The sequence below is a fragment of the Lithobates pipiens genome, unplaced genomic scaffold, assembly GCF_037356315.1.
Source record: "Lithobates pipiens isolate NorthernLeopardFrog02 unplaced genomic scaffold, aLitPip1_a1.2 Scaffold_27, whole genome shotgun sequence".
NCBI lineage: Eukaryota > Metazoa > Chordata > Amphibia > Anura > Ranidae > Lithobates > Lithobates pipiens.
Genome location: NW_027507788.1, coordinates 21,926,377 through 21,954,164, shown reverse-complemented (window position 1 = coordinate 21,954,164; position 27,788 = coordinate 21,926,377). Strand labels below are relative to the sequence as shown.

Genomic DNA, 27,788 nt, shown 5'->3' with positions numbered 1-27,788 from the left:
TGTACATAATATAACGGGGTACTGACATTTATAGGGAAAGTTGATCCGGGGAAAATCCGATTGCCTCTCGGGGGATCAGGAAGGAATTTTTTCCCCTGCTTTAGCAAATTAGATCATGCTTAGCTGGGGTTTTTTGCCTTCCGCTGGATCAACTGTGGGCATAGAATAAATGGGATTGTATGATATTATTATTATTTTTTTGTGGTTGAACTGGATAGACATGTGTCTTTTTCAACCTGACTAACTATGTAACTATGTACAGGGCTCAAGTCCTGCGGGAACTCACGGGAACGGAGTTGCTGTACTTTTTCCATAACAGGAACTCAGTTCCCGTTAGCAGCCGTGTCCTGCAAGACTTTGATGTATGCGAGGTGTGTGGCAGGTGCTACACCAGCAGCCGCCGACACAGCTCGCAATAGTAAGTGCCGCACACCTGACCATTCAGGCATTGCCAGTAGGGGGCCCCATGACAGCTTCTTCTTCAATCTACCTGTCAATCACAGCTATCTGACGGGTAGATCAGGTCCCTGCTTTTAAGAGATTGTATTTAGTCAGACCTCTCGTGATGCGCTCCTCCCTGCTGGCCTCTCCTGATTTTCTGTCTCCTCGTCTCCCCCCCCCCAGTCTCCTGCATACTTGCTCTGTGCGTCCCGCTGAATCCCCCTCCTCTATCTTCAGCACCATATGATGAGAGAACCCAGAGGAGGAGAACAGCTATTCTGCTCACAGGACATGCAGGGAGAGAGGTGAGCTGAGGGAGGAACATCAGTTTGGGGTGGTAAGCTGAGCACAATACCTGGCAAAGTTTAATGCCAGGAGGGAAGTTTATGTGGAAATATGTGAAGGGTTGGAATAGCAGCGAGTGTGTGTTGGAGCCCTGCAGAGTTTGCAGCCCCCCAAGCTAACATACATCTCCTAAGCAGGAACACATCACTATCTCCCCAAACATTCTGTCCAGATAATGTGCAGTTCATTTATGACCTTTCCGTTTAACCCTGTGTTATCCAAACTCTGTTCAATGAAAAGTGTAAACTCTCCACATAAACACTCTATATCAGGGGTCTCAAACTCGCGGCCCGCGGGCCAACTGCGGCCCGCGGGACAATATTTTGCGGCCCCCCGCCTGGAAAAGCACTTAGCCACCTTCCCTCCGGTACTTGAAGAAGATGAAGTCGCCGCTCTGAACGCACTTGGTGCAGGTCAGCCTCCGGCGATGTTACACAGCGGGCAGCGCTCCACCGCCAAGTACAGTACCTCGGCGTCTCACCAGGGGGAGTAAGTGGCGGTGGAGCGCTGCCCGCTGTGTAACACCGCCGGACGCTGACCTGCACCAAGTGCGTTCAGAGCGGCGACTTCATCTTCTTCGATGGGAGGGACACGGAGAGGCAAGTACCAGCCTGTCAGTCACGCTCTCCACGCCTCACTTTTTTTCTTCTCTTTCCCGTTCAGGCGACAGGACGTTCTGCCATTGGAGGCCCTGCATGGGAGGAGGAGACGCAGGGGTTTCTCAATGGGCGTCTCCTTCTCCCTGGCTGTGTTGTGATCCAATCACATCAAAGAGTGTCACAGACAAGGAGTTTTTTTCTTCCTGGCTGTGACTCTCACTGTGATTGGATTGAGGCACATGGAGAAGGAGACGCCCATTGAGAAAATCCGGCGTCTCTTCCTCCTTGATGCTCAGTATTAGCATACAGGGCAAGAAATATACAGGGGGGCACAGCAGAGTGGAGGAGTGCTATTTTTATAAACCAGACAGGTGCGTGCCCACCCTAAAGGTTTTTGTGGAAAACTTGATGCGGCCCAGCCTTACCCAGAATCTACCTCCAGCGGCCCCCAGGTAAATTGAGTTTGAGACCCCTGCTCTATATACAAAATAACATTCCCCAATAAAGATCAGAACATGATGTTCACATTTGCATGGAAGCACAATTGAATGAATGCTGATTATTCAGAGAATTACCATATTTATGTTTATTGAGGATTGTTTTTTTTTTATGTACTAACAGTTAAGCTTCATACACACAATACAAAAATTGGATGAAAAATACCACTTTTGAAGCATTCGTGCATATGAGCGTATCATTTTTTTTTTTTGGTGGACGAGTGGATCTTGGGTGGGAGTTCCCACACCTTTTTCCCCCAGGACTTGACCCCTGACTATGTAACTGTGTAATCCACCAAGATCTGCTTACATCTAGGCTATCACTATTACATGGACTGACCATTTAAGATCACATCAAACAGGAAAAAAAAGAACAGAAGAGCAAAAGAAAACACAACACACAGCACTTGGCTTCAAATAGAAAATAAAGTATAATTTAAGTCTAAAAATATATGCACAACCCCTCCATTCCCGTTTTACAATATAACAACATAACAATTATCTACAAGTTTTATTCTTCGTTGTCACAGATGTCATAAATAAACACAATGTGTGGTATTTCACATTGCACATATAGAGACTTATTTAATAAGAGCAGTAAAAAAGCAAAGTGCAATGACTTATATTTACCAATCAGGTGTATACAGAAGGATGATGAAAAATGACTGGTTGCTATAAGTACAGCACATTGCTATCATTAAATAAAACTGGTAATGTAATGATATGCATTATTTGAGTTTGAGAAAGACAACTCAAGATCTGTTTTGTGTCTCATTCTCCAAGGAGTGCTGGTAACATAACGCACAGATTTCTGTGTAGGCCATAGCTTGGACCAATGATGGTTGTCAGTGATGACCTCTGAAAAAAAAATGAAAAAAATATTTGTTCATTACTTTATGATATACACTTTGCATGGCATTTCTGCATTATGTTTTTTTTTTTTTTTTTAAAGTTAAATTTTTATTAGGTTTTCACATAGTACAAGTATCGCATGACGTACATTTTCTTACATTTCAACTGTAAAAGTAACATACAAAATAACTTGAAGATTAGCAACTGAATGAACAGTATACATAGGGCTGTGGAGGCAACCATATGTTGACCCCTAGTGTGATCACCTCTTAAAAGTAAAGCTAGAGAGCGCGACCCAAAATTTGGCGGGGCTCTCCCCTCCACCCAGACACCCCTTACGGGATCAATTCTGTGTCCGGGAGGAGAGCAGTTCCCCCAAGAAGCGGCTTGGGATCCCATTCGTTTCGAGAACAATTTGTGTCCAAACCATAATACGGTAGTAACATAAGTACAACAACTGGACAAATTAACATACTGAAAGTGGAACAGAGATTCTCGAATGGAATGTCTGTTAACCCAATAAATAAGAACATCAGGGTGGGTGAGGGCAATTTTCCAGTGGGAGAATGTTGGTGTGTGCAATCCATGTTGACCAGGGGCTCCAGTTTTGGATCGCCTGGTCTCTCTTGGAATTACTGCGTGCAATTGTTAGTTCGTAAATGTGATGTAGATGTGTGGTGCTTATTACTTCCGATAAGGTCGGTGAAGTAGGGTTCTTCCACCGTCTGGTTATTCCCAGTCTAGCTGCCATCAGGACGTGTGAAATGGAGTGCCTCATCTTCGTCGGGAATTGGTCAAGGTTTAGGGAAAGCAGAGCTAGGTCAGGACGTGGAGTAGTTACAACTTGGGATATGGCAGATATTAACTTAAAAGTTGACTCCCAAAAGGGTGTCAATTTGGGGCAGCTCCAGAAGATGTGGAGCATATCCCCTTTGTTCCTGCATTATGTTTTTTGTTATGTCACATCACCTTATAGGAAGGGCGTGACGAGAACAATAGCAGTTGATCTGGTTATATAGGATCCATGAGTAGGAGAAGACTGTCTACAATACTTTCTCATCTGCTTCAGCAATGTTCATTTCTAGCATCATTAACCCCCCTGGCGGTATTCCCAATTCTGGCTCGGGGTGGAGATTTTGTACCAAAAGCGGTAACCCCGAGCCAGACTCGGGACCACATTGCTGAATGCAGGGAGGGTTTACTTACCTTCTCCCCTGGATCCAGTGTGCTCCGCTTGATCTAACACGGAGCCGATCTCTGTTCCCTGCGAGCGCTGTAATCTTACAGATTACATTGCTGTATGCAATCATTTTTATAAGTGCTCTCGCACTTTGAATGACAATTGCGCGGTCATACAACACTGTACCCAAAATTTTTTATAATTTTTTCCCCACAAATAGAGCTTTCTTTTGGTGGTATTTGATCACCTGTGCGGTTTTAATTTTTTGTTAAAAAAAAATTGAAAAAGACAGAATTTAAAAAAAATGCTTATTTTTTTATATTTTGTTATAAAATTTTGCAAACAGGTAATTTTTCTCCTTCATTGATGTACACTGATGAGGCGGCACTGATGGGCACCGATGGGTGGCAGTGATGGGCACTGATTGCTTACACTGATAGCCAGCACTGCTAGGTGGCACTAATTGGCACCACTGGTGGGCATTGATAGGTGGCACTTGTGGGCAGATGTGCCTCCTTCCTCTTCGGGACCGATGTCCCTTTAACATAAGCTGGTGATCGGCTTTTTTTTCACCTCATGCTGTCAGCGTGAGGAGAAAAAAAACCGATCACCAAGCTTTTGTTTACATCATGTGATCAGCTGTCATTGGTAAGGGGCCGGGACTGGTCCCTTACTAGGATCGGTGATCAGCCGACTCTCAGGGGCTCGGGGATCACTGTGCACTCCCAGCACGCCATGCAGGGCGAGCGCAGGAAGCGTGCACAGGGGAGGACGTCCTATGACGGCCTCCCGGAAATTGAGGTCCACGCTGTAGCTGTCATTCAGCTATGGCCCGGACCTCAAGTGGTTAAGCTGAATTGGCCCTAAGACAAAGCCTTGGGGAACCCCACTTACCACTCCAGGCTATTTTGAGTACACACTATTTATCACCATCCTTTGGACGCACTCCTGTAACCAATTTTCTATCCATGAATGAACCCTATGGTCCATGCCTACAGACTTTAATTTGTAAATAAGCATTTGCGGGATTCTGTATAGAATGCTTTTGCAAAAATCCAGGTACACCATGTCCACAGGCCTATCCTTATCTAGATGGCAACTTACTTCCTCATAGAATCTTATCTATGTTTTGAATGCTTATCTACTTCGGTGACAATGTGGTTATTGAGGAATATATTTACAAGAATGCTTTTGTGTCCAGAGTTCAGCTTTAAAAAAAAAAAAAAAAAACTCAATACACAGTTACAATACAAATTGGGGGTTATTTACGAAAGGAAACTCCACTTTGCACTGAAAGTGCACTTGGAACTGCAGTCGCTCTAAATCTGAGGGGTAGATCTGAAATGAGCGGAAGCTCTGCTGATTTTATCATCCAATCATGTGCAAGCTAAAATGCTGTTTTTTTATTTTCCTTGTATGTCCCCATCAGATCTACAGCGACTTTACTTCCAAGTTCACTTTCAGTGCAAAGTGGATTTTCCTTTAGTAAATAAACCCCATTGCATATCTCATCTGTTTTATCTGCCATATTAGGTGCAACTTACCCTGTTTCCCCTAAAATAAGTCCTAGCGTGATTGTCGACGATGGCTGCAATATAAGCCCTACCCCCCAAATAAGCCCTAGTTAAAGTCCTTCTATGTCTTATTCTCAGGGTAGGGCTTATTTTCGGGGAAAGAGGGTGGGGCTTATTTGGGGGGTAGGGCTTATATTGCAGCCATCACCGACATTCACGCTAGGTCTTATTTTAGGGGAAACAGGGTAGTATGTTCAGTCTTGTGATTCACTCAGCTGTACCACTCAGCATAGCCATTAATGCATTTATTTATTTAATTGTATTTCATGTATTTATTAATTCATTTATTTATGCATGTATTTATGTATTTCCAGTACTGATATAGCAATGACGATTTTGACTTTTTTCTTTATACTCTATCTTCTAGTTGAGCTTTTTAGCTTCATTGGGTTTGGGATGATGTCCTTTCATAGTCTTATGCCACATACACACGCTCGGACTATCCGGCGGACTTTGCAGCTGAGGTCCGCCGGACTTTCAAGCGAACGGACTTGGCCACACGCGATCCCTCCAAAAGTCCGGCGGATTCGAACGTGATGACGTAGAATAAGGAAGTTCATAGCCAGTAGCCAATAGCTGCCCTAGCGTCGGTTTTAGTCTGCTGAAATAGCACACAGACGACTGGATTGTCCGCTAAAAGCCGAGTCCAGCGGACAATTTTGAAGCCAGCCTTATTTCTAAGTCCGCCGGACTTTTGGGAAGAAAAAGTCCGCTGGAGCCCACACACGATCGAATTGTCTAAGTCCGCTGGATAGTCCGATCGTGTTTACGCGGCATAAAAGGTTGGCTGGAGTCAAAGATTTCCAAAGCTGAACCAGGATGTAAAAATGTCATCTGTCTGGCTGGCAAATCACAAGACTTTATGAACAAAATGTCAACTATCCTTTGATGTTTGCTGTAGTTATGCTTTAAAGTCACCTCCTGTGGTAGGTATAGATTTTGCTGATAATGCCAACAAAGTACAGTTCATGGGGTTATCTGGGACTATGTAAGACATCCATCAATAATCCTCATCATTATCTATCATTTGCTATCTTATACCATCTCATATAATCATCCACCGTCTATTTCCATCTATATTTGTTCTCATTTATCATTATCTTTGTATCCTTGTAAGGCCTTCCCCTATAATCCTTTATCGTCTACCATCATTTACCACCTTTAAAGAGGAAGTAAAGGCTATTAAAAAAAAAAAAAAAATACAACCTGCAAGGCAAAGGCATAATGAGCTAGTATGCATAGCATACTAGCTCATTATGAATGACTTACCTGAGAACGAAGCCCCCTGAAGCGGTCCTCCGTCTTCATCTTCGTCGCTGCCATGTATCCCGGAGTGACTTCCGGGTCTCGCTGCTCCGGCGCTGGGATTTGCCAGAGCAGCGATGACATCACTCCAGTGCATGCGCATGGGAGCCGACACTCGCGGCATATCGCAGTGATTTGCGGCCTGCTCAGTGCGCCCGCGCGGCGCTGTCTACGGCGCATGCGCCGTAGACAGCGGTGCCTGTCTTTTGATAAATATGTCCTAAACCGTATAGGTTTAGGACAGGGATATGCAATTAGCGGACCTCCAGCTGTTGCAAAACTACGAATCCCATCATGCCTCTGCCTCTGGGTGTCATGCTTGTGGCTGTCAGAGTCTTGCTATGCCTCATGGGAATTGTAGTTCTGCAACAGCTGGAGGTCCGCTAATTGCATATCCCTGGTTTAGGAGATATTTCTTGGACCTACAGGTAAGCCTTAATCTAGGCTTACCTGTAGGTCAAAGTGGTTTGTAAGGGTTTACAACTACTTTAATACCCTTTTACTGTCTGTAAATGAAAAGTTTCCTTTATGTTTATTTCCACATTTGGAGACACAGTATACATCAAGACATACAGTATGTTTCCACCACATCAGGCCAGCGTATACTTACATTAGAACACTTTCTTAACAAGAAAATATCCACCAACCCCGATAAGGGCCACTCCAGCTAGAACACCAATCACAATACCGGCTATCGCTCCACCACTCAATCCACTAGAACCACCATTAGAGTCATTAGAACCTGTGGGCAAAGAAAGACATTTGTACAGATGAAGGATTATGAATACAAACAGACCCCCTGTAATAAAAAATATGCCCCCCACCAATGTACTGGAAATGTAATCCTCATGATTTATATATAATTGGCTTCATTTGTAGTCAGAGTCTTCAAGCGGGAAAAGTGATACTCCTAAGAACCAAGGCCTGAGGTGTGCCTTGGCCTAGCTGGTCAGTACGCCTGAGAAGAGGGCATACCCTGAATGTAAGAATAAGAACAAAATACTATGAGAATGTATGAAACTGGGGAACGGGTGGGTGGGAATCCAGAAATCCCACCGACACTGGCCCTGACAGAGGAGGGGGTTTAAATAGCCCTCTCAGGCTCCTCCTACAAATCCAGGCTGGCCTGCGGCCAGCCTTACAACTTGTAGTCAGAGTCTTCAAGCGGGAAAAGTGATACTCCTAAGAACCAAGGCCTGAGGTGTGCCTTGGCCTAGCTGGTCAGTACGCCTGAGAAGAGGGCAAAAAGACACAAAATTTAGGTGAAGAAGGGAAGGTAATGAACAATCACGGATAAAGGTGTGCTCCCGGACGGCAGCAGTACGTATCCCGCAAGTACCCGGAAAGTGTTCGCAATGGCAAAGAACACACCGACTCCTGACCTGGCGATGAGAAGGAACCCCCTATCGAACCTGTGACATTACCCTGAACCCAACTGAACAACCCCTGAAAGATTGAATGAGCCGGATGCCCGTGACACCCAGACCCGAGAATGAACTGCTTGTGAAATGAGAGAATACGAGAGGGGAAAGGAACAAGGCCTGGCCCGATGAAACCCCTGCAAAAGATGGCGAAATACCCCAATGAACTCCAGTGAAATAGTCCAGAGTCATACCCCCCCAAGAGGGTGAGTGGCAAAAAAAGACCACTAGCAGGAGTGCGAAAAGCTGGAAACCTGATGGATGTGACGGAGTAAGCGGATAAGGCCCATGCACCATGGCAATAATACTGTCAACCAGGAGAAACCATACCGGACGCAGGACCCAGGTCCCACCGGATACGATCGGGTCATGCTACAGCCTGAACCCAACAGCTGGGACAGAATCCTGAACCAAGGAGGGCCAGACTCCCTCCCGGGGAAATAGTCCCCATGGCATGATACAGACATACCCAAGCCCCCCCTGCTTGGAACAAGCTGGGGATCGGAAAAGACGACTGGACTGATGTCCCTAAGTGGAACTCCAGGCAATAAGTTCAAACAAGATCAGAGCCAAGAGTGGAATCCAAAACCATTATGACATCTGCCCAACCTACCCCCCCAAGGACCGTCACGGGGACGTGGCTTACCAAACATCCTGAGAGAGACTATACATCCCTGGCAGTAACCAGGGTCTCAACACAACAAGACATCAACTGACGGAAAATTTTCCGATTGCTTCTGACCCAAGGGTGAGCCCAGTGGTGAAAAGACATCAGCACCAATCAACTAGCCCCCCAACAACGGCCGGGCTGAAGGAAGTGATAGCAAGCATGGATGATATCGGATGCCAAGACGGCCCAACCTGAAACACAAACTAGAGAAATGACAGACAACCAGACATGAGAACAATAATACCCCCTGCCTAACTAAGAATGAAACATGAGCAGAAAAGTCCAGATCACTGTGCGTAAAAGAACCTGACAAACGGACCCCCCCCCACCCACCTGTGAGTGGTAAGTGAGCCCGAGTAACCTGCAGTGCAGAGACAGGTAATTACTGAAAACTCAGGGCTAGTGTACCCATGGGGAATGGTGGGTAGTCGTATAGATGTGGTGAATGAACATGCAACGTATGACGTATGGTATACGGGCGAGAAGATTGTGGACAACAACCAATTAATAACGAAACCTCAGCCTGTATGGATCTATAGACGTGACAGATCCTGACGTGTGAGCCCTAGCTACCTGACCCAGGAACAAAACATGACACAGACACAATGGGACATGACATTCAACAAGGACGAACGACTACCAGAGTATGCCCTGAGTGAACAACACCCCTCTGAGAAACTCTGAGACTGAGCACCAAGTCTGAAATACCATGACAGGCATGCTGGCAGCAACACAGACAGAAAACGCTGAGACAGAAAACGCTGAGACAGAACACGACATGCCATGATGAAAAATACCATGACAGAAAACGCTGAAACTAACCGCTGAAGCAGACACGTAGAGACAGAAACAGAGGCAAAACGCAATGACAGCAACAACCAAAACTGAAACGCTGAGGCATAAATGAAAGGCCGAAATCTTGGGCCAGCCATGCTATAACAGAAAAACTGCGACAGCGACGCAACAGCAGAAACCTGGCCAGAAATGCAAAGCCCGAAAACCCGCTGAGACTGAATGCAAAGACAGAAATCCTGGTTCAGAACGCCATGACAGAAATCCTGGTTCAGAACGCCATGACGGAAATCCTGGTTCAGAACACCATGACGGAAATCCTGGTTGAGAATACCATGACGGAAATCCTGGTTGAGAACGCCAATCCTGGTCGAGAACGCCATGACAGAAATCCTGGTCGAGAACGCCATGACGGAAATCCTGGTCGAGACCGCCATGACGGAGATCCTGGTCGAGAGCGCCATGACTGAGATCCTGGTCGAGACCGCCATGACGGAGATCCTGGTTGAGAACGCCATGACGGAAATCCTGGATCAGAAACGTCATGACGGAAATCCTGGATCAGAAACGTCATGACGGAAATCCTGGTTCAGAAACGCCATGACAGAAATCCTGGTTCAGAAACGCCATGACAGAAATCCTGGTTCAGAAACGCCATGACAGAAATCCTGGTTCAGAAACGCCATGACAGAAATCCTGGTTCAGAAACGCCATGACAGAAACCCTGGTTCAGAAACGCCATGACAGAAATCCTGGTTCAGAAACGCCATGACAACAGCAGTCCAGGGGCAGAAAGCTACGACAGACATGCCGGGGCAGAAACGCTATGCCAGACATGCCGGCCAGAACGCTATGACTGAAAGCTAGACAGACCGCTATGACAAAAAATGCCGGACAGACCGCTGACAGGAGATGCTGCGCAGAACGCTGTGACGGAAATGCAGTGCCGAACGCTGTGACGGAAAAGCAGCGCAGAACGCTGTGACGGAAAAGCTGCACAGAGCGCTGTGACGGAAAAGCAGCGCAGATCGCTGTGACGGAACGCTGCGACAGGAACGCCGTGACAGAAATGCTAGACTAAGCGCTGTGACAGAAATGTCCCGTGGAGCTAAGGCGGGGGGTGGGGGGAACCCGCCACGTGGAGCTCAGGCGGGTGGGGAGACCCGCCACGTGGAGCTCAGGCGAGTGGGGAGACCCGCCACGAGGAGCTCAGGCGGGTGAGGAGACCCGCCACGTGGAGCTCAGGCAGGTGGGGAGGAGACCCACCACGTGGAGCTCAGGAGGGGGGGTCCCGCCATGTGGAGCTCAGGGGGGCCCACCACGAGAAGCTCAGGTGGGTGGGGAGGAGGAAACCCACAACGTGGAGCACAGGCGGGGGGGGGGGACCCACCACGTGGAGCTCAGGAGGCCCACCACGTGGAGCTCAGAGGGGGGGGGAGGGGAGGGGGAGACCCACCAACACGTGGAGCTCAGGAGGCCCACCACGTGGAGCTCAGAGGGGGGGGAGGGGGAGACCCACCAACACGTGGAGCTCAGGAGGCCCACCACGTGGAGCTCAGGGGGGGGGGGGGGGGAGACCCACCAACACGTGGAGCTCAGGAGGCCCACCACGTGGAGCTCGGGGGGGGGGGGGGACCAACACGTGGAGCTCAGGAGGCCCACCATGTGGAGCTCAGGAGTGTTGTTAGATGCGTGAAATTGCTCCGGGTGCCCTTTGCACATTGTACTTACAGTTTAGTCAGGTAAAACAAAATTTGAATGAGCTGCAGAGCCTCCTGAAACGCAGAGAAAGGGTTCCTGCTCTGTACGGAATCGCAGCCCACACAGCAAGTGCAGTGCAGTTCCCAGTGTAACAACACCCCTTGGCACATTTCGTGTTGGATAGGAAAACAGTTGTCTTTACATAGAAATTAAGGGATAGTGGCTTTGGCTCTGCCAGGTCACATTTGGAATAGATATAGATGTTTCTAAAACACATCATCACATATGTATTTAAGTTGCAGAAACTCCTGGCAGCACACAACTTATTTAATTCTGACTGGTAATTATGACACGCTTATTAAATAATCGAAGGTTTAAAATCACTTTTTTTTTTTTTTTTTTTAAATCATGATAAAAACATGTTTCTTGTTGGGTTGTTAAACCTGGTCATCTGGAAATATTGCTAACATTAGAAAAGTGTCCGCCGAAGCATAAATCAAACACTTCAGTCCTTCTACCCCATACTTTTTTTTTTTTTTTTTTTTTTTTCCAATGTAACAGACCCTATATTGTTAATCTGCTGATAACCGAATGGAAAGAATCATTGGCAGGTATTATCTATAACAGGTGAACTCGTATCTTGCACCTTAAAAATAACCAAGCATTTTCCCTGCATATGTGAGGGGGGGGGGGGATGGGGAGCAGGCGCGGCCGAATACCCCCCCCCCCCAGAAACGGCGGATCATCAATTTAACGTGAGGGGGGGGCGGCGCGGGCGAATACCCCCCCCCCCAGAATCGGCGGATCATCATTTTAACGTGAGGGGGGGGCGGCGCGGGCGAATACCCCCCCCCCCAGAATCGGCGGATCATCATTTTAACGTGAGGGGGGGGCGGCGCGGCCGATCACCTCCCCCTCCCCCCCACAAGCAGAAACGGCGGCGCTCCGTACCCGCGAGGGGAGAAGACCGAGCCCAGGAAAGCAGGTGTGAGGAGGCGGAAGAAACATCCCCCGTGAGCACCGGGCGGCTGCACACTGGCCACCCGGAGCCGAGGGGAGATCGCAAGGCGGAGGACGACCGCCCACCACCCTCCCCCCGGAGGGAGAAACTGGGGGGAGGGACGGACTGCACTCAGGAGAGCAGAGGGAGGAGAGAATGTGGGTGAAGGACGGCCGATCACCCCCCTCCCCCGCAGGAATACCGAGCGGACAGCCCGCTGGAGAGCTGAGGGAGGGGAGAGTGCAGGCGAAGAACGGCCGAATCGGCGGGTGTGCAGCCTATGTGGGGGGGGGGCGGCGCGGCCGATTACTTCCCCTCCCCCCCGCCAGGAGAACCGGTCGGGTGCGCTGCATTCACAAGGGGGGGGGGGAGGGGGAGCCGGCGCGGCCGATCACATCCCCCCCCTACGAGGAGAACGGCGGGCGCTCCGTGCCTGTAAGGGGCGCCACCATAGCCGCGGCCGACAGCAGCTCTGAATGACATGCTACCATCCAGAAATCCCACCGACACTGGCCCTGACAGAGGAGGGGGTTTAAATAGCCCTCTCAGGCTCCTCCTACAAATCCAGGCTGGCCTGCGGCCAGCCTTACAACTTATCAGCAAATCAACAATTCACATGTATCAAAAGTTTTTAGAGGTAGAGATATGGGCTTTGTTTCAAATGTTTCACTGAATATGTAGAATGCAGACCAATCAGTCCCAATAAAGCACCTTGTGCAATGGTCACCGGGCAATAGATTATGGGGCCCGCGGGCAATAGTAGATTATGGGGCCACACAGTATACACACACAGACAATAAACCACAGATTTTTACATACTGTCCCTGGTTTTATTGAGGCTGGCAACCCTGATGGGGCCCCCTAGTGGCATGGGGCCCTCGGGCAGTGCCCGAGAGCCCCAATGGTCAGTCCGCCCCTGTCACTGACCCATCAGTATCCACGTGGTTCTCAAAAAACAATGTTTCAAAAGGAGTCCCTTAACGAGGGCTTCTAATATGTTTTATGTAAAAAAATTTTTTAAAAAGAACTGGTTTGGCCTGGAAATGTTGCTCTTATGCTCCGATGATTTTTATGTTGTTGCTTCTTGATATGGAAATAAAAGAGCTATTTTTTGCATATAAACAATTGACGTCCTTGGTGTGGAGTGCCCTTTTAAAAAAAAAAATCAAAAGTTGTTTTATACTGTATAAAGTATAGTTAGTTTGTGCCCCACTTACAAAACATTTATTGTTCGAAAAAATCCCAACCTTTTTTATAATAACAGATCCAACATTAATGCCCTGTACACACAGTCGGACATTCCGACCACAAAATCTGCTGGATTTTTTCCGACAGATTTTGTCTGAAACTTGTGTTGCATACACACGGTCGCACAAAGTTGTTGGAACATGCGATCGTTCTGAACGCGGTGACGTACAACACGTACATCGGGACTATAAACGGGCCAGTAGCCAATAGCTTTCGTCTCTCAGTTTATTCTGAGCATGCGCGGCACTTTGTCCGTCGGAATTGTCTACACACGATCGGAATTTATGTGATCGGATTTTGTTGTCTAAAAATTTTAGATCCAGCTCTCAAACTTTGTGTGTTGGAAAATCCGATAGAAAAAGTCACACGATCGTATTTTCCAACATAATCCGATCGGACTTTTTCCATCAGAATTTCCGACCGTGTGTAGAGGGCATAATGCTGCGTTCACACATCGCCGCGATTCCAAATGGCTGCAATATGCGGGACGCATTTGCAATGCCATTACTTCTAATGGCACCCTAATCGCGCTGCAATCACGGAAAATCACAATGCATGACACTGCTTACCAAAAGAAGCTAATGTTCCTTTTGGAAAAAAATTGCAGTGCGATTTACTGTACGACAATGGCGGCAAAATCGCAGTGGGATTGGGGTGCCATTAGAGGTAATGGCACCACAAACGCATCCCGCGTTTTGAAGCCATTTGAAATCACGCCCACGATTATGTATGAATGCAGCATAAAAGTCAAACTGAATCAACATAAAAAATGTATGAATTAATTTTGTTTTTTACTCTAGTGTTATATATTTACACACCTCACAACCATTTCTGGTGAACAGATTTAATATCTGGGAAAAGCATTGAGAATTATCTTCACTTGTGCGTAGTAGTCCATTATGCTTTACCTTTGCAGGTTATGAAAGAGGAAGTAACCCCATCAGGGTTTACTTCCTCTTTAATAGTTCAGTTGGAGTATCCCACTATTCCCTTCTCCCATCCAAGTTCCACAATGTATCAAAAACACAAATACCCTGGACTGTTCATTGAGTAAAGAGCAAGTGGGAGTAAAGGGGGATAAGTGAAAAACCTCCAGCAACTGCATGCAGGTAATCAGAGGGAGGCCTAAGAAGTCATCACACAGCAAGCCCTATGGGGACAGTGCTACACTTGGTATCATATATATACTTGGTTAAGTACTTTATATAACCACATCCTTAAATTTTAAGACATTGCACATATAGTACTGTACGATCATAATTGACAGGTGAATTATAACAGATCTGGGTCTTATCTTTACCTATGGGCCATATCATGACATGTGAAGGACCTAACCCACAGTCACTTCCTCCACCCGTTAACCATAATATCTAACCCTCTCCAAATCCCCTCACAAATGACATGACAAGATTTTGGATTAAATGGCCTTGATGGCCTTTTATTAACAATTACTTTGAGATTAAATAAACAACATTTAAAATAACTCATAACCAACTTTTTGTACTTTTGGGGTCTTTGAGGGGAACCCCACCCCACTGGTCACTGTGACAAACTTCTTTTTACTTTAGGCCTCCAGTCGCAAACCCCCGGACCCGGAGACGGTACTCAACTTTCTCAGTGACCCACCTTTTACCCCTTCCAGGTTAACCCTCTTGTTAACCAGAAGGTACCTGATAACCCCATCCACAGATGGGTACCAACCATGTTAAACCCCATACCACAGATGGGTACCAACCATGTTAACCCCATACCACAGATGGGTACCAACCATGTTAACCCCATACCACAGATGGGTACCAACCATGTTAACCCCATATAACAGATGGGTACCAACCATGTTAACCCCATACCACAGATGGGTACCAACATGTTAAACCCCATACCACAGATGGGTACCAACCATGTTAACCCCATACCACAGATGGGTACCAAGCATGTTAACCCCATACCACAGATGGGTACCAACCATGTTAAACCCATACCACAGATGGGTACCAACCATGTTAACCCCATACCACAGATGGGTACCAACATGTTAAACCCCATACCACAGATGGATACCAACCATGTTAACCCCATACCACAGATGGGTACCAACCATGTTAACCCCATACCACAGATGGGTACCAACCATGCTAACCCCATCCCACAGATGGGTACCAACCATGTTAACCCCCATACCACGGATGGGTACCAACCATGTTATATATGCATATAACATCCATATTCTCCTCCTTCAAAGATCCAACCACTGCCATGGACTGTCCGTACAGCCCCTATTATAATCAACGATACTCGGGAGGGTGGGTGGGAATCTTTTCCTCTGCCGCTCACTACTGACGTCACTCCCCTTTCTGCCTAATCGTTTTCTAACCCCTGCTCCGGCCACTCCCCTTTTCTTAAAGGAGACAAATTATTTTTCCTTACAAGCATGACTGTGCTGTCCACACCTGTCATGCCGTCCCTACGCTTATCCTTTTCTCTCCTTCTGCTCCGGGACTCTCTTTATGCCTTAAAAAAGGTGTTGGGCAAAAATCCTCCTCATAAGTTTAACTGTGTTACTATGGATTGCACTTTGTTTGTCCAAGTGATTAAGGCCCCATTGAAATGCTATTGTTCTGTTCTGTGAGAGTGTGCTTGCAATTTACTGATTCACTCTAATTGAATGGGTGGGTGGTGAAGCTTAGTACCGAGGTTAATGGAAGTCAAGCTGATATCAATACTGCGAAACTAGTATCAGACAGAAACACTGAGGGGTGGAAGATAGTTCAGAGACTGTGTTTAATGTTTTAAAAAGTGTTTTTGGGTAAATAAGTGGGAAGGGGTAGCAGGGGGGAATGGAGGTAAAGCTAAATTTGCCCAAAGAAGGGCATTAAAACTATGACAGGTCTATTTTGTTGGGGAGTTTATGGGCCTCCCAGGAGCATGGGCCCAGCCAGAGTTGCTAGTCATTGTTATTCGTGCCCTTATACTATTGTGTTTGAAACTATGATTGCGGAAGTCTTCTAAGCCCTTGTACACACGGTCGGAGATCCCGACAACCAAATCCGTCGGATTTTGTCCGAAACTGTCGCATACACACGGTCGGACAAAGTTGTCAGAAAATCCGATCTTTCAGAACGTGATGACGTAATTTCATTACGATGGGACTACGTTCAGGCTAGTAGCCAATAGCTTTGATGTAGGAATTTGATCTGAGCATGCGTGGCACTTTGTCCAATCGCTATTCTCTACACATGATCGGAGTATGTCAGATCGGAGCAGTTTGTCGGAAAATATTTCCAGCAAGTTGGAAAATTTGGTCCGACCAGGGGCGTAACTATAGGGGGTGCAGCAGTCGCAACCGCAACTGGGCCCTCTGCTGCAAGGGGCCCATGCAGCCCCCTCTACATATGGCCGGTAGCAGCATAGGCAGCTAGGGGTACCAGTGCACCATGAACACGGGTGGGTGGAGGGTGACTAGCAGAACTCCATGCTCGACTATCGCACTGGCTGCTTTTTAGTTGTGCATTCCCCGCATGACCTGTGTCCTCAGCCGGCTCCTCAGAGTACCCCTCTCCTGCTCCATGCATTGCCGCTCAGTCCAATGTCTGTTCTCCCCAGCCAGAGTCCCCCCCCCCCCGAGTCCGGTCCGCACTGCACTGCATACTTCTCCCGGGTAAACAAACTTTAAGCACACAGATGCAGTGCAGCCCTGTGAGAGCCCCCCGGAGGACACTGCAGGCTTGTCTGCCAGCCCCCCTCCTCCCCCGTCATACACAGATGATGAAAGGTCTTTCTGGGAGATATGCTGATCACCCGTCCAGCACACTGGATGGAGCCCAGGCCAACATGGATGAGTGCGTGGCCTGCAGCTTGGTCATGGTGAGTGAGAGGACCCCATCCCCCACACACCATTACATACCCCCTCCATCTCCCCCTGGGGACAGGGGCCCCTTCTCACGTGGGGACAGGGACCCCCATCTCCCCTGGGGACAGGGACCCCTTCTCACCTGGGGGCAGTAACTTCATCTGCCCTGGAGAAAAGGACCTCATCTCTTCTGGGGACGGGGACCCCATCATGCCTAGGGACAGTTCCCCAATGGGGCACCTAAAAATAAAAAATAAAATAATAAAAAAAAACTACTGATGCCAGTGGTGGAACTACAGGGCTCACAAAGGTCATACCTGTGACCACGCCCTGGAGTTCCACCGCCGGACTCGGAGGGAAGGGCCCTGGCTTGGGTTCAGGGGGGCCCTTCATGGTTTCTTGCATCGGGCCCTGAAGGTTCTAGTTACGCCACTGGGTCCGACAGATATTCCGACGGAAACAGTCCGATGCATACCACACACAGTCAGAATATTCGACAAAACGGTCCGATAGGACACATTCCGATGGAATCTCTGACCATGTGTACAAGGACTTATGATGGTTGTGTTCTTAACAATCTTTTTTTTCTCCATTTTAATTGTAGACATAAATTTGCCTGAACATGGCTCGATATTTGAAAAGAATGTGTGTAATAATGAGCATTTGTGAAGGCATGTTATTACTTTCAGACATTTTCTGGAATATCTTTGTGGCTGATCATCAGTTATTCCTTTTCTTCATCATAGAAAAAGGATGTGCACCATCTTGGTACTTGAGGCAGGTGGGTTGAATGGCCGCAACAGTATGGGGTGAGCAAACAGATCTACCATCACTTTCTCCTGAGCTACCCCTCTGTGGTACAATCTGATTGTACAGTCTCTACCAACCCATTCAATTTGTTTTCAATAGAGAAGACCCTTGCATCATTTTTATAGATCTAAAGCAATTGAATAACCAGATTTCAACATGAATACCCAGTTTAATCATAGATCTGCCCCCTTTTGTGAATGATCTTTTTGAAATTTTGTTTCCACGATTGTCTTTTCTTACCTTGTGATTTGACATCAAGTGGGAAACTGAAGGTTGTGCTTCCAATGATATTCCTGGCTGTGCATGTATAGGTCCCATTGTCATCCACAGTCAAATTAGAGATGAAAAGTATGGATTGAGAGCCAATGGTTTCCACTTTATATTTCCCATCGCTTGCTGTGATATTAACAGGAATTAGATTGGGACGGAACCATGTGAACTCAGAAATCAGAGAGCTTTGAGATGTCAGGCTCACATTCAGTGTTGCATTTTGTCCTTCAATCACTGAAGTTATCGTATTGTTGTCATGACTTGAAGATACTGGACGTTCTAAAAGGAGGACATTAAAAATATGTGTTTATTTGTTTCTACCACCACACTGCAGAACATTTGTAAAGTAGTATTCCGAACTATGGTACCTAAATGCTACACTATGGGGGTTATTTACGAAAGGCAAATGCACTTTGCACTGCAAGTGCGCTTGGAAGTGCAGTCGCTATACATCTAAGCCCTTGTACACACGGTCGGAGATTCCGACGGAATGTTTCCTATCGGACCGTATTGTCGGATATTCCGACTGTGTGTGGTCTGCATCGGACTGTTTCTGTTGGAATATCCGACTGACCAACTTTTCCAACTTGCCGGTAACATTTTGCGACAAAATGCTCCGATCGGACATACTCCGATCATGTGTAGCCTACTCCGATCGGACAAAGTGCCACGCATGCTCAGATCAAATTCCTAGACCAAAGCTATTGGCTATTTCCCTGTCTACTCCACTCTCCTGCATTCAACTAGCGGATGTTGGAGGGTCTTACCATCAACAACTATTGGTATTTTCTAGTCGGTGGTGCTGTATGTGCATCTATATATTTATGTATGTACACATATATGCACATATATCTCTCTTTTTAGCCACTAGAGGTAGCGCCTGGGCCCTTTTTAATACATAAGTATTTTTTGATATCCAAAGCTATTGGCTACTAGCCTGAACGTAGTCCCGTCGTAACGAAATAACGTCATCACGTTATGTACAATCAGATTTTCCGACAACTGAGTCCGACCGTGTGTATGCAACATCACTTCCGGACCTCTTCCGGAATTAATCCGTCGGAATTAATCCGACGGATTTGGTTGCCGGAATCTCCGACCGTGTGTACGGGGGCTGAGGGGTAGATCTGAAATGAGGGGAAGCTCTGCTGATTTTATCATCCAATCATGTGCAAGCTAAAATGCTGTTTTTTTTTTTTCCCTTGCATGCCCCCCTCGGATCTACAGCGACTTTACTTCCAAGTGCACTTGCAGTATAAAGTGGATTCTCCTTTAGTAAATAACCCCCTATAATTGTACCTTCATGCTGTTCAAATGGATCAGGCTTATTCAGTAACACAGAGAGAAATGCTGATATGCAAAGAAAGTAACCTACCAAATAGTTCTAAAGTAGAAGTCTGGGCAGTCGAAAAATCCCCAGCAATTATAAGGCCTTGTTCACACCAGGCGGATCCACTGCCACAGAGTCCGCCAGCTCAGCGGGAGATCTCTCCGTTGATCTCTGTTGAGCCGGCGGATGACAGGTCCCTCTCTGCTCACTGAGCGGGGATGGGCTTGTCGAGCTCCGCTGCTTGCAATGGAGAAATCGGACTGAAACGGAAAAGCATATCTGTTTTCATTAGCGCTCACCTGATCCGATCCGCCAGGGACGGATGCGAACGTAGGGCCATCCGTCTGATTTTAGCGGATCAGACCAGGTTGGATGTCAGCGGACATGTTACTGCTGGCATCCATCGCTCCATAGACTAACATGGAGTGCCCGTTCTGGTCCACCGACAAAACTGACAGGCAGACCTGAAAGGGGCCTTACGTTTAAAATGTTCTCAATAAATTGTGAAAGTACCATGACATGGTCTACTGGAACCAGGCCACAATATCAATCTGTGCTAAGTCTAAATCAAACAAGCCTATGAAGAGAAGAATTGAAGCGGCACAATCCTCACCATTTTATTGTGGTGCCACCACTGCCACAGCCCATTGGAAGTATTACCAAGACAGTGACTCCACAATAACTTTAGAAGGTACGACACATTCATTAGGGGTACAAATTGATGCAGTTGAAAGCAAAAATCTGGTGTGTACCACTTTAGAACTTCCTAAAGTCAATATTCAAAGTAGTTATCCATGGCTTTGATTACATTAAATTCAGAGTACTGTATATTCATTATATTGTTGGGATGTACTGGTTCATGTAATAAATAAATAAAAAATATTTAAAGCTCAACTTGATTTTTTTTTTTACTTAAAGAAGATAAGTACAGCCTATGCTCGCCTGGCTGTACTTCTCCTGTGGATCACAGACCCATTTTCACTGTCAGCTGACGTCACCGAGCCGGTCCACGCTTGGGATACATTGCGACCATATGGTCGGGATCCACCCACATGCCTGGGCTGCAGTGAACGAGGAGTGGGCAGAGCAGAGAGCCGGTGACTGACAGTGACCTGCGTGTTCAATCACTTGGTTCTGTGTTAGAGTTGGCGGGGTAGAGATGTAGCATCCAACTAGGTATGGATCTGAAAAAAAAAACCCAAGCCCATACTTCTCTTTTATAGACACATTAGGGTTGATTTATTAAAATGGGATACTGCAAAATCTGGTGCAGCTCTGCATAGAAATCAATCTTCTTCCAGGTTCTTTTGTCAAAGCTTGAAGTGGACCTTCAGTCATTTTTTCAAGTTTCCTTCTAATAAATCTTCTGCCCTTGTTGTTTTTAACTTTGGATAGAAAAACATTTTTTTCTGCCAGTAAACACCTTATACAGCCCACTTCCTGTTTCTTGTCTGGTCATTAGCCTAGGTCAGTGATGGCAAACCTTGGCACCCCAGATGTTTTGGAACTACATTTCCCATTTGCCATTACTACACTGTAGAGTGCATGAGCATCATGGGAAATGTAGTTCCAAAACATCTGGGGTGCCAAGGTTTGCCATCACTGGCCTAGGCTTATGACATCATTCACAGCTCTCTTTCTCACTCTTGTGGACGTTTGTCAGGAGGGGAGGGGGAGTCATAAGAGGGCCAATGAGGGCTGCAGAGCTCTAGGTGTGCCTCTGTGCATCTGTGTAAATCCAGGAAGTGAACAGGCAGCAGCTACAGCTGCCCACAGTTAAAATGGCTGCAGCCAGACTCAGTGGAGGGAGATTTCTACAGCATATTTGGGAAGTACAGACTCACAGTATATATATAAAATATGCAAAGTGGCTGGAGGTAAGCTTCAGAATGGCAAAGATGTTTTTATTACAAATTATGTGAGCAGACTGCAATTCTTCTTTAATTGAGCAAGTTAAAGTGGTTGTAAACCCTTACAACATTTTGACCTACAGGTAAACCTAGATTAAGGCTTACCGGTAGGTCCAAGAAATATCTCCTAAACCTACACGGTTTCTGAGACATTTGCCCGAAGACAGGCACCACTGTCTACGGTGCATGTGCCGTAGACAGCGGCGCGCAGGCGCACTGAGCGCGGCATCTTCAACGACGGAGATGCCGCGCGTGTCGGCTCCCGTGCACATGCGCGGGAGTGACGTCATCGCGGCTTCGCCGAATGACAGCGGCGGAGCTGCGAGACCCCACCGAGAAAATGGATGCGCTGGACTACAGGGGACAGCGGTGACTTCGCTGGCTCCTGTGTCAGGTAAGTGACACATAATGGACTACTATGCGATGCATAGTAGTCCATTATGCTTTACCTTTGCAGGGAATGAAAGAGGAAGTAAACCCTGATGGGTTTACTTCCTCTTTAAATGTTAGAAGCTTATGTTAGAAGCTTATTGGCTACCATACACTGCGTCACCAGATTTTGCCCTCTCCAGTTTTAGGAAATCAACCCCACTGTCTCCTTCCATATTGAGAGTGAAGTAACAGTCTCTCTATGGATAGCCCTTTACCCCTAACAATTACATACTATGTATTATATAGAATACTATCTACTTGTACTATATATAACAGTGATTGTCAACCAGGGTTCCGTGGAACCCTAGGGTTCTTCCAGAGGTTGCTAGGGGTTCCTTCACCATTGGGCAATTTCTTCCTCTCAGATAAGTTCCCACTGACACCATTGATCTTTTTAGCTATCTGTAAGGTGGGAATTCTTCCCAATGACCACAAGTGTAAGGACCATTCTTCCCACTGACCATCACACTAATGTATCAGGAGTTGTAGATTTCTAATCTTTAGCAGGGGGTTCCTCGAAATTGGAGAACTATTTCAAGGGTTCCTCTGTGTTGAAAAGGTTATGAAAGGCTGCTATAGAATATGACTTTACTATTTTAATCAGAAGATGAATACAGTATATTCTACATGCATAGGCTGAGTTGATGTCAATATCTCACCAAAATTTGTTTTGCACTCGGATATTCTCCCCAACTGATTTCCTTGACAGGCGAGTACTGGTTGTTGGACCTCATTACCCAGAAGCACAGTTCGATTTACCACGTCCGTTGCATTATCAATTGTGCCATCAAATGACAGTTGAATGTCAGCTGCAGGTTGTCCTCCTGCCCAGGAGCAGATGAGTACCACGCCACCAGCGAGTGCCTCCGAACCACAATAAATGCTTGCATTAGTCGGGGCAACTGTAAAAGAAAGAAATTAGAAGTGTTAAAGGAGAATTCAAAATGATATATATATTTTCAGCTCATAGATTAAAGCGGTAGTAAACCCCTGAAGTTTATTTTTATTTTTTGACCTGCAAAGGAAAAGGCATAATGAGCTAGTATGCACCGCATACTAGCTTATTATGAAATACTTACCTTAGAACGAGGCCCCGACATCTGGCCCGATCCACGCCAAGGGAGCTGACATGTTCCCTCGGCGTGTCTTCCAGGTATTGCGGCTCCGGCGCTGTGAGTGGCCGGAGACGCGATATCGTCACTCCTGCGCATGCGCGCGGGAGATTTCTTTCCGACAGGGCCAGCGTCTGCCGGACTTTCAGCCGAGAGTCCCCTGTGGGCATGCGCCGCTGCGGTCAGCGGTGTATTGCGAGGGGAATATCTGTACGGTTTAGGAGATATTTTTTTTACCTACAGGTAAGCCGTATTATTGGCTTATTATAGGCTTTCCTGTAGGCAAAAGCCCCAAAAATGACTATACAACCGCGTTAAGCTTCATTGAATGTTCAGAAGGGCTGATTACAGAGCGAGTAATCCACCCACCAGAGTTGCAAGCTGCAGTCTGCTGCGGTTGTCACTGCTTAATTATTGAGCTGAACAGGGAGATATCGAGCAGTGTGGAGGGTGTGAGCACACAGTCATAGCCAGAAACCAAAATCAATCATGAGAAAGGGGATCATGACAATATTGTCAGGATCTGCCCCCACCACAGACATTGATCCCGCCCACATTGAGGTTCTTTATTTTAATTTTATTTCAGCAAACAGTGGGTTTTGGACAGCAGGAATAAACTAGATAATGTACTTCTGTGTTATAAGCAAGCAACTGATGCAAAAAGATGTGTCCCTTACTTCTCTTCAATCCTCTAGCTTGTAAACTCTAAGCCCTTGTACACACAGTCGGAGAATCCGTCGGAATGTGTCCTATCGGACCGTGTCGTCGGATAATCCAACTGTGTGCGGTATGCATCGGACTGATTCAGTCGGAATATCCGTCGGACCCAATTTTCCAACTTGTTGGAAATATTTTCCGACCAACTGGGCCGATAGGACATACTCCGATCATGTGTAGAGAATTCCGATCGGACCAAGTGCCACGCATGCTCAGATCAAATTCCTACATCAAAGCTATTGGCTACTAGCCTGAACGTAGTCCCGTTGTAACGAAATTACGTCATCACGTTCTGAATGATCGGATTTTTCGACAACTTAGTCCGACCGTGTGTATGCAACAGTTTCGGACAAGATCCGACGGACAAAATCCGACAGACAAGATCCGATGGATTTGGTTGTCGAAATCTCCGACCGTGTGTACAGGGGCTAACAAGCAAAGCCCCCTGATTCCTCCTGTATTGTATTGTAATTGTAACATCTTATTATGTTGTAAAGCGCAGCGCAAACTGTTGGCGCTATATAAATCCTCTATAATAAAATAATAATAATAATTCCAGGGCCCCATACACACTATTAGATTTTCTGCAGATTTTTGTCTTCAGATTTACCAAAACCATGTAGTGCAAAGGCCTGTCTGATACAAATTGAAACTATAATGCCGCTTACACACGACCAGACTTTCTGCCAGACTAGGTCCGATGGGATCAGTCCGTCCCACAATCCGATCGCGTGTGAGCTAGTCTGACCGTTTTTTGAAAAAAAAAAATCAGACGGATCTAGAAAAAGAACATGTTTCAAATCTATCCAGCAGGCTCAATTGCGACGGACTAAAAATCGGGAAAACCGTTCGTCTGTGTGCTAGTCCGACTGACCAAATACGGCGCAAGGGAAGCTATTGGCTACTGGCTACTGAACTTCCTTGTTTAGTCCCGTTTACGTCACGTTCAAAACGGACGGACTTTCGAACGGACTTAGTCCGGTCGTGTGTGGCCAAGTCTGTTCGCTCGGAAAGTCCATCGGAACTCCGCCGAAAGTCCGGTCGTGTGTACGCGGAATTAGGGTTTGACCTCCTATTTCAGTGTGCAGCAGAAGAAACAAAACACCAGTCGCATTTCCGTTGTAACAGAATTTGGATCTAAAATTCGTAAACGAAATTTCTTCCAAAATTTGGAAGCATAGAAATTTCGTATTTCGGATCCTCCCGAATGTACGAATTTACGGAAATTCGTACAAATTTTCGTTTCGTACAAAACTAATCGCACATATCTAAAAAAAAAATATAGGCTATGCATATGATATACAAGCCATGTTGTAAAAAGGCTTGGTTCACACGTATGCAATTTGCTTTCGATCCGTTTCTGCTGTGCGTTTTGCACATGTGTTTTTCCAACGTTTTTTGATGTGTTTTTTTTGTGCTCTTTTTTGTCCGATTTGTTGTTAGGCAGAGTTAAAAAAAAATGCAAAACATAAATCACTGCAAAATCACGGTAAAGTCGCTGCAAAAAAAAACACACAACACAACACGCTTTTCTGCTGCTTCCTCTTTGAAGTCTGTTGATCTAAAAAAATGCACCTTTCCAAAAATGCAGCAGCTGGAAAAAGCATAAATGTGAATGTGTCCCATAGGAAACCATGTTAAATGGACAGTAGTGCTTTTCTGTAAAAAAATTTAAAAAAATGCAGAGGTATGAACCAGGCTTTAAATGTTTTTGAAAATTACCTCTTCTTTTCAACTTCAGCTGCTGTAATTTCCTGTAAAATGTAATACAGTAGGGCAACCTGGAGGCATTCTTTACATCATTGGTGCACAGAACACTCCCAGAAATGTAATTTCCTCCTTGTGTGATTGGCTCCCTGATTTCCCCCTAAAGCCTCATACACACGATAGGACTTTGTACAAACTTTCCCTTGGATTTTTGTACAAAGGGCGTCGGCCGAGAACTTGTATTGCATACACACAGCAGGACTTTTTCAGCCAACTTTCACCAAATCATGTGGTTTTTCTGCTCTTTACCGCCACCTTTGGTCAACTTCTGTATTGTTGTCTGATCTTTTGCATTGGTTCTGAGCATGCCTGTTTGTACTTTGTACAAAAGTCCTATGGTTTTCTGTACACACGATCAGACTTTGCTCCATCTGACTTTTGTTGCCAGAAAGTTTGTCCGTTTGCACAGCCAACAAAAGTCCGATGAAAACCAAAAAAGTTTGTCTGATGGAGCGTACACACGGTCGGATGTTGCTCCAAAACAGCTAATTTGCATGTTTGTTGTCAAAAAGTCTGATCATGTGTATGGGCCTTAAAGCCTCATACACACGATAGGACTTTGTACAAACTTTCCCTTGGATTTTTGTACAAAGGGCATCGGCCGAGAACTTGTATTGCATACACACAGCAGGACTTTTTCAGCCAACTTTCACCAAATCACGTGGTTTTTCTGCTCTTTACCGCCACCTTTGGTCAACTTCTGTATTGTTGTCTGATCTTTTGCATTGGTTCTGAGCATGCCTGTTTGTACTTTGTACAAAAGTCCTATGGTTTTCTGTACATACGATCAGACTTTGCTCCATCGGACTTTTGTTGCCAGAAAGTTTGTCCGTTCGTACAGCCAACAAAAGTCCGATGAAAACCAAAAAAGTTTGTCTGATGGATCGTACACACAGTCGGATGTTGCTCCAAAACAGCTAATTTGCATGTTTGTTGTCAAAAAGTCTGATTGTGTGTATGGGCCTTAAGTTAAACTTTAGGCATCCCCTTTAAAAGGAATTTTAATTTTGGTGAGATACTCCTTCTAGAGGGATGCAGACACTGCAGCTTTTCTCATCAGAACGCTGAGAGTGCACCAAGTGATTATAATGAACCTGACCCTCCCATTCAGAATAAGTCTGCAAAGGGCATGATGAAACAAACAGCTTTAACCACTTGCCGATCAGCCGGGCGGTTGTACAGAATGGCACGACAGGGCCATTAGGGGCGCGTGCGCATGAGGCCTGCTCGCCCCTGAAGCCGATGCGAGTGCCCGGTGGTCACGATCAAAGTATGAACAGCGATCTGTCATCTCCCCTACACAGTCCCCTCCCCCTTCAGTTAGAACACACACTAGGAGAACACAATTAAAGGGATTGTAAAGTGAATTATTATTTTTTTTTTAATAACAAACATGTTATACTTACCTCCACTGTGCAGCTCGTTTTGCACAGAGTGGCCCCGAACCTGCTCTTCTGGGGTCCCCCGGCGGCTGTCTCGGCTTCCTCCTGCAGATGCTTCTCACGTTCATGCGAGTTCCCTCACATGGTGAGAAACACCTGCGGGCGCGCTCCCGTGATACAGCCGGCGGCTGTATCACACGGTCCCGCCCCCCGGCACTCCGCGTCAGTGGATGTGATTGACAGCAGCGCGAGCCAATGGCTGCGCTGCTTTCCATCCATCCACTCCAGCCAATCAGCGGCCAGGCTGAACGGTCGAAAGGACGTCGGAGGACGAGCGCGGGACTTTCGAGGGGTGAGGTAAGTAAAACGGGGGTGCTGGGGGCGCCGGGACTGTCAGATGTTTTTTCACCTTAATGCATAGAATGCATTAAGGTGAAAGAACATTTACTTTTACAACCCCTTTAACCCCTTGATCGCCCCCTAGTGGGTAACCCCTTCCCTGCCAGTGACATTTTTACAGTAATCAATGCATTTTTTATAGCACTGATCGCTGTATAAATGACAAAGGTCCCAAAAAATGTGT

General features: G+C 46.4%; 1 protein-coding gene across 1 annotated transcript in view; it reads right to left on the bottom strand.

The window, feature by feature from the left end:
- Nucleotides 1-2,289: 2,289 nt before the first annotated feature.
- The window catches only part of LOC143933644 (cell adhesion molecule CEACAM1-like), a 64,135-nt gene continuing 38,636 nt past the window's right edge, over nt 2,290-27,788 (bottom strand). The window contains exons 6-9 of the mRNA XM_077456596.1: nt 22,887-23,129; nt 18,526-18,834; nt 7,404-7,535; nt 2,290-2,740 (exon numbers count right to left, since the gene is read on the bottom strand). Of these exons, the coding sequence (XP_077312722.1) occupies nt 7,405-7,535; nt 18,526-18,834; nt 22,887-23,129 (683 nt within the window). The 3' untranslated portion in view covers nt 2,290-2,740; nt 7,404. The remainder of the gene's footprint in view (nt 2,741-7,403; nt 7,536-18,525; nt 18,835-22,886; nt 23,130-27,788) is intronic.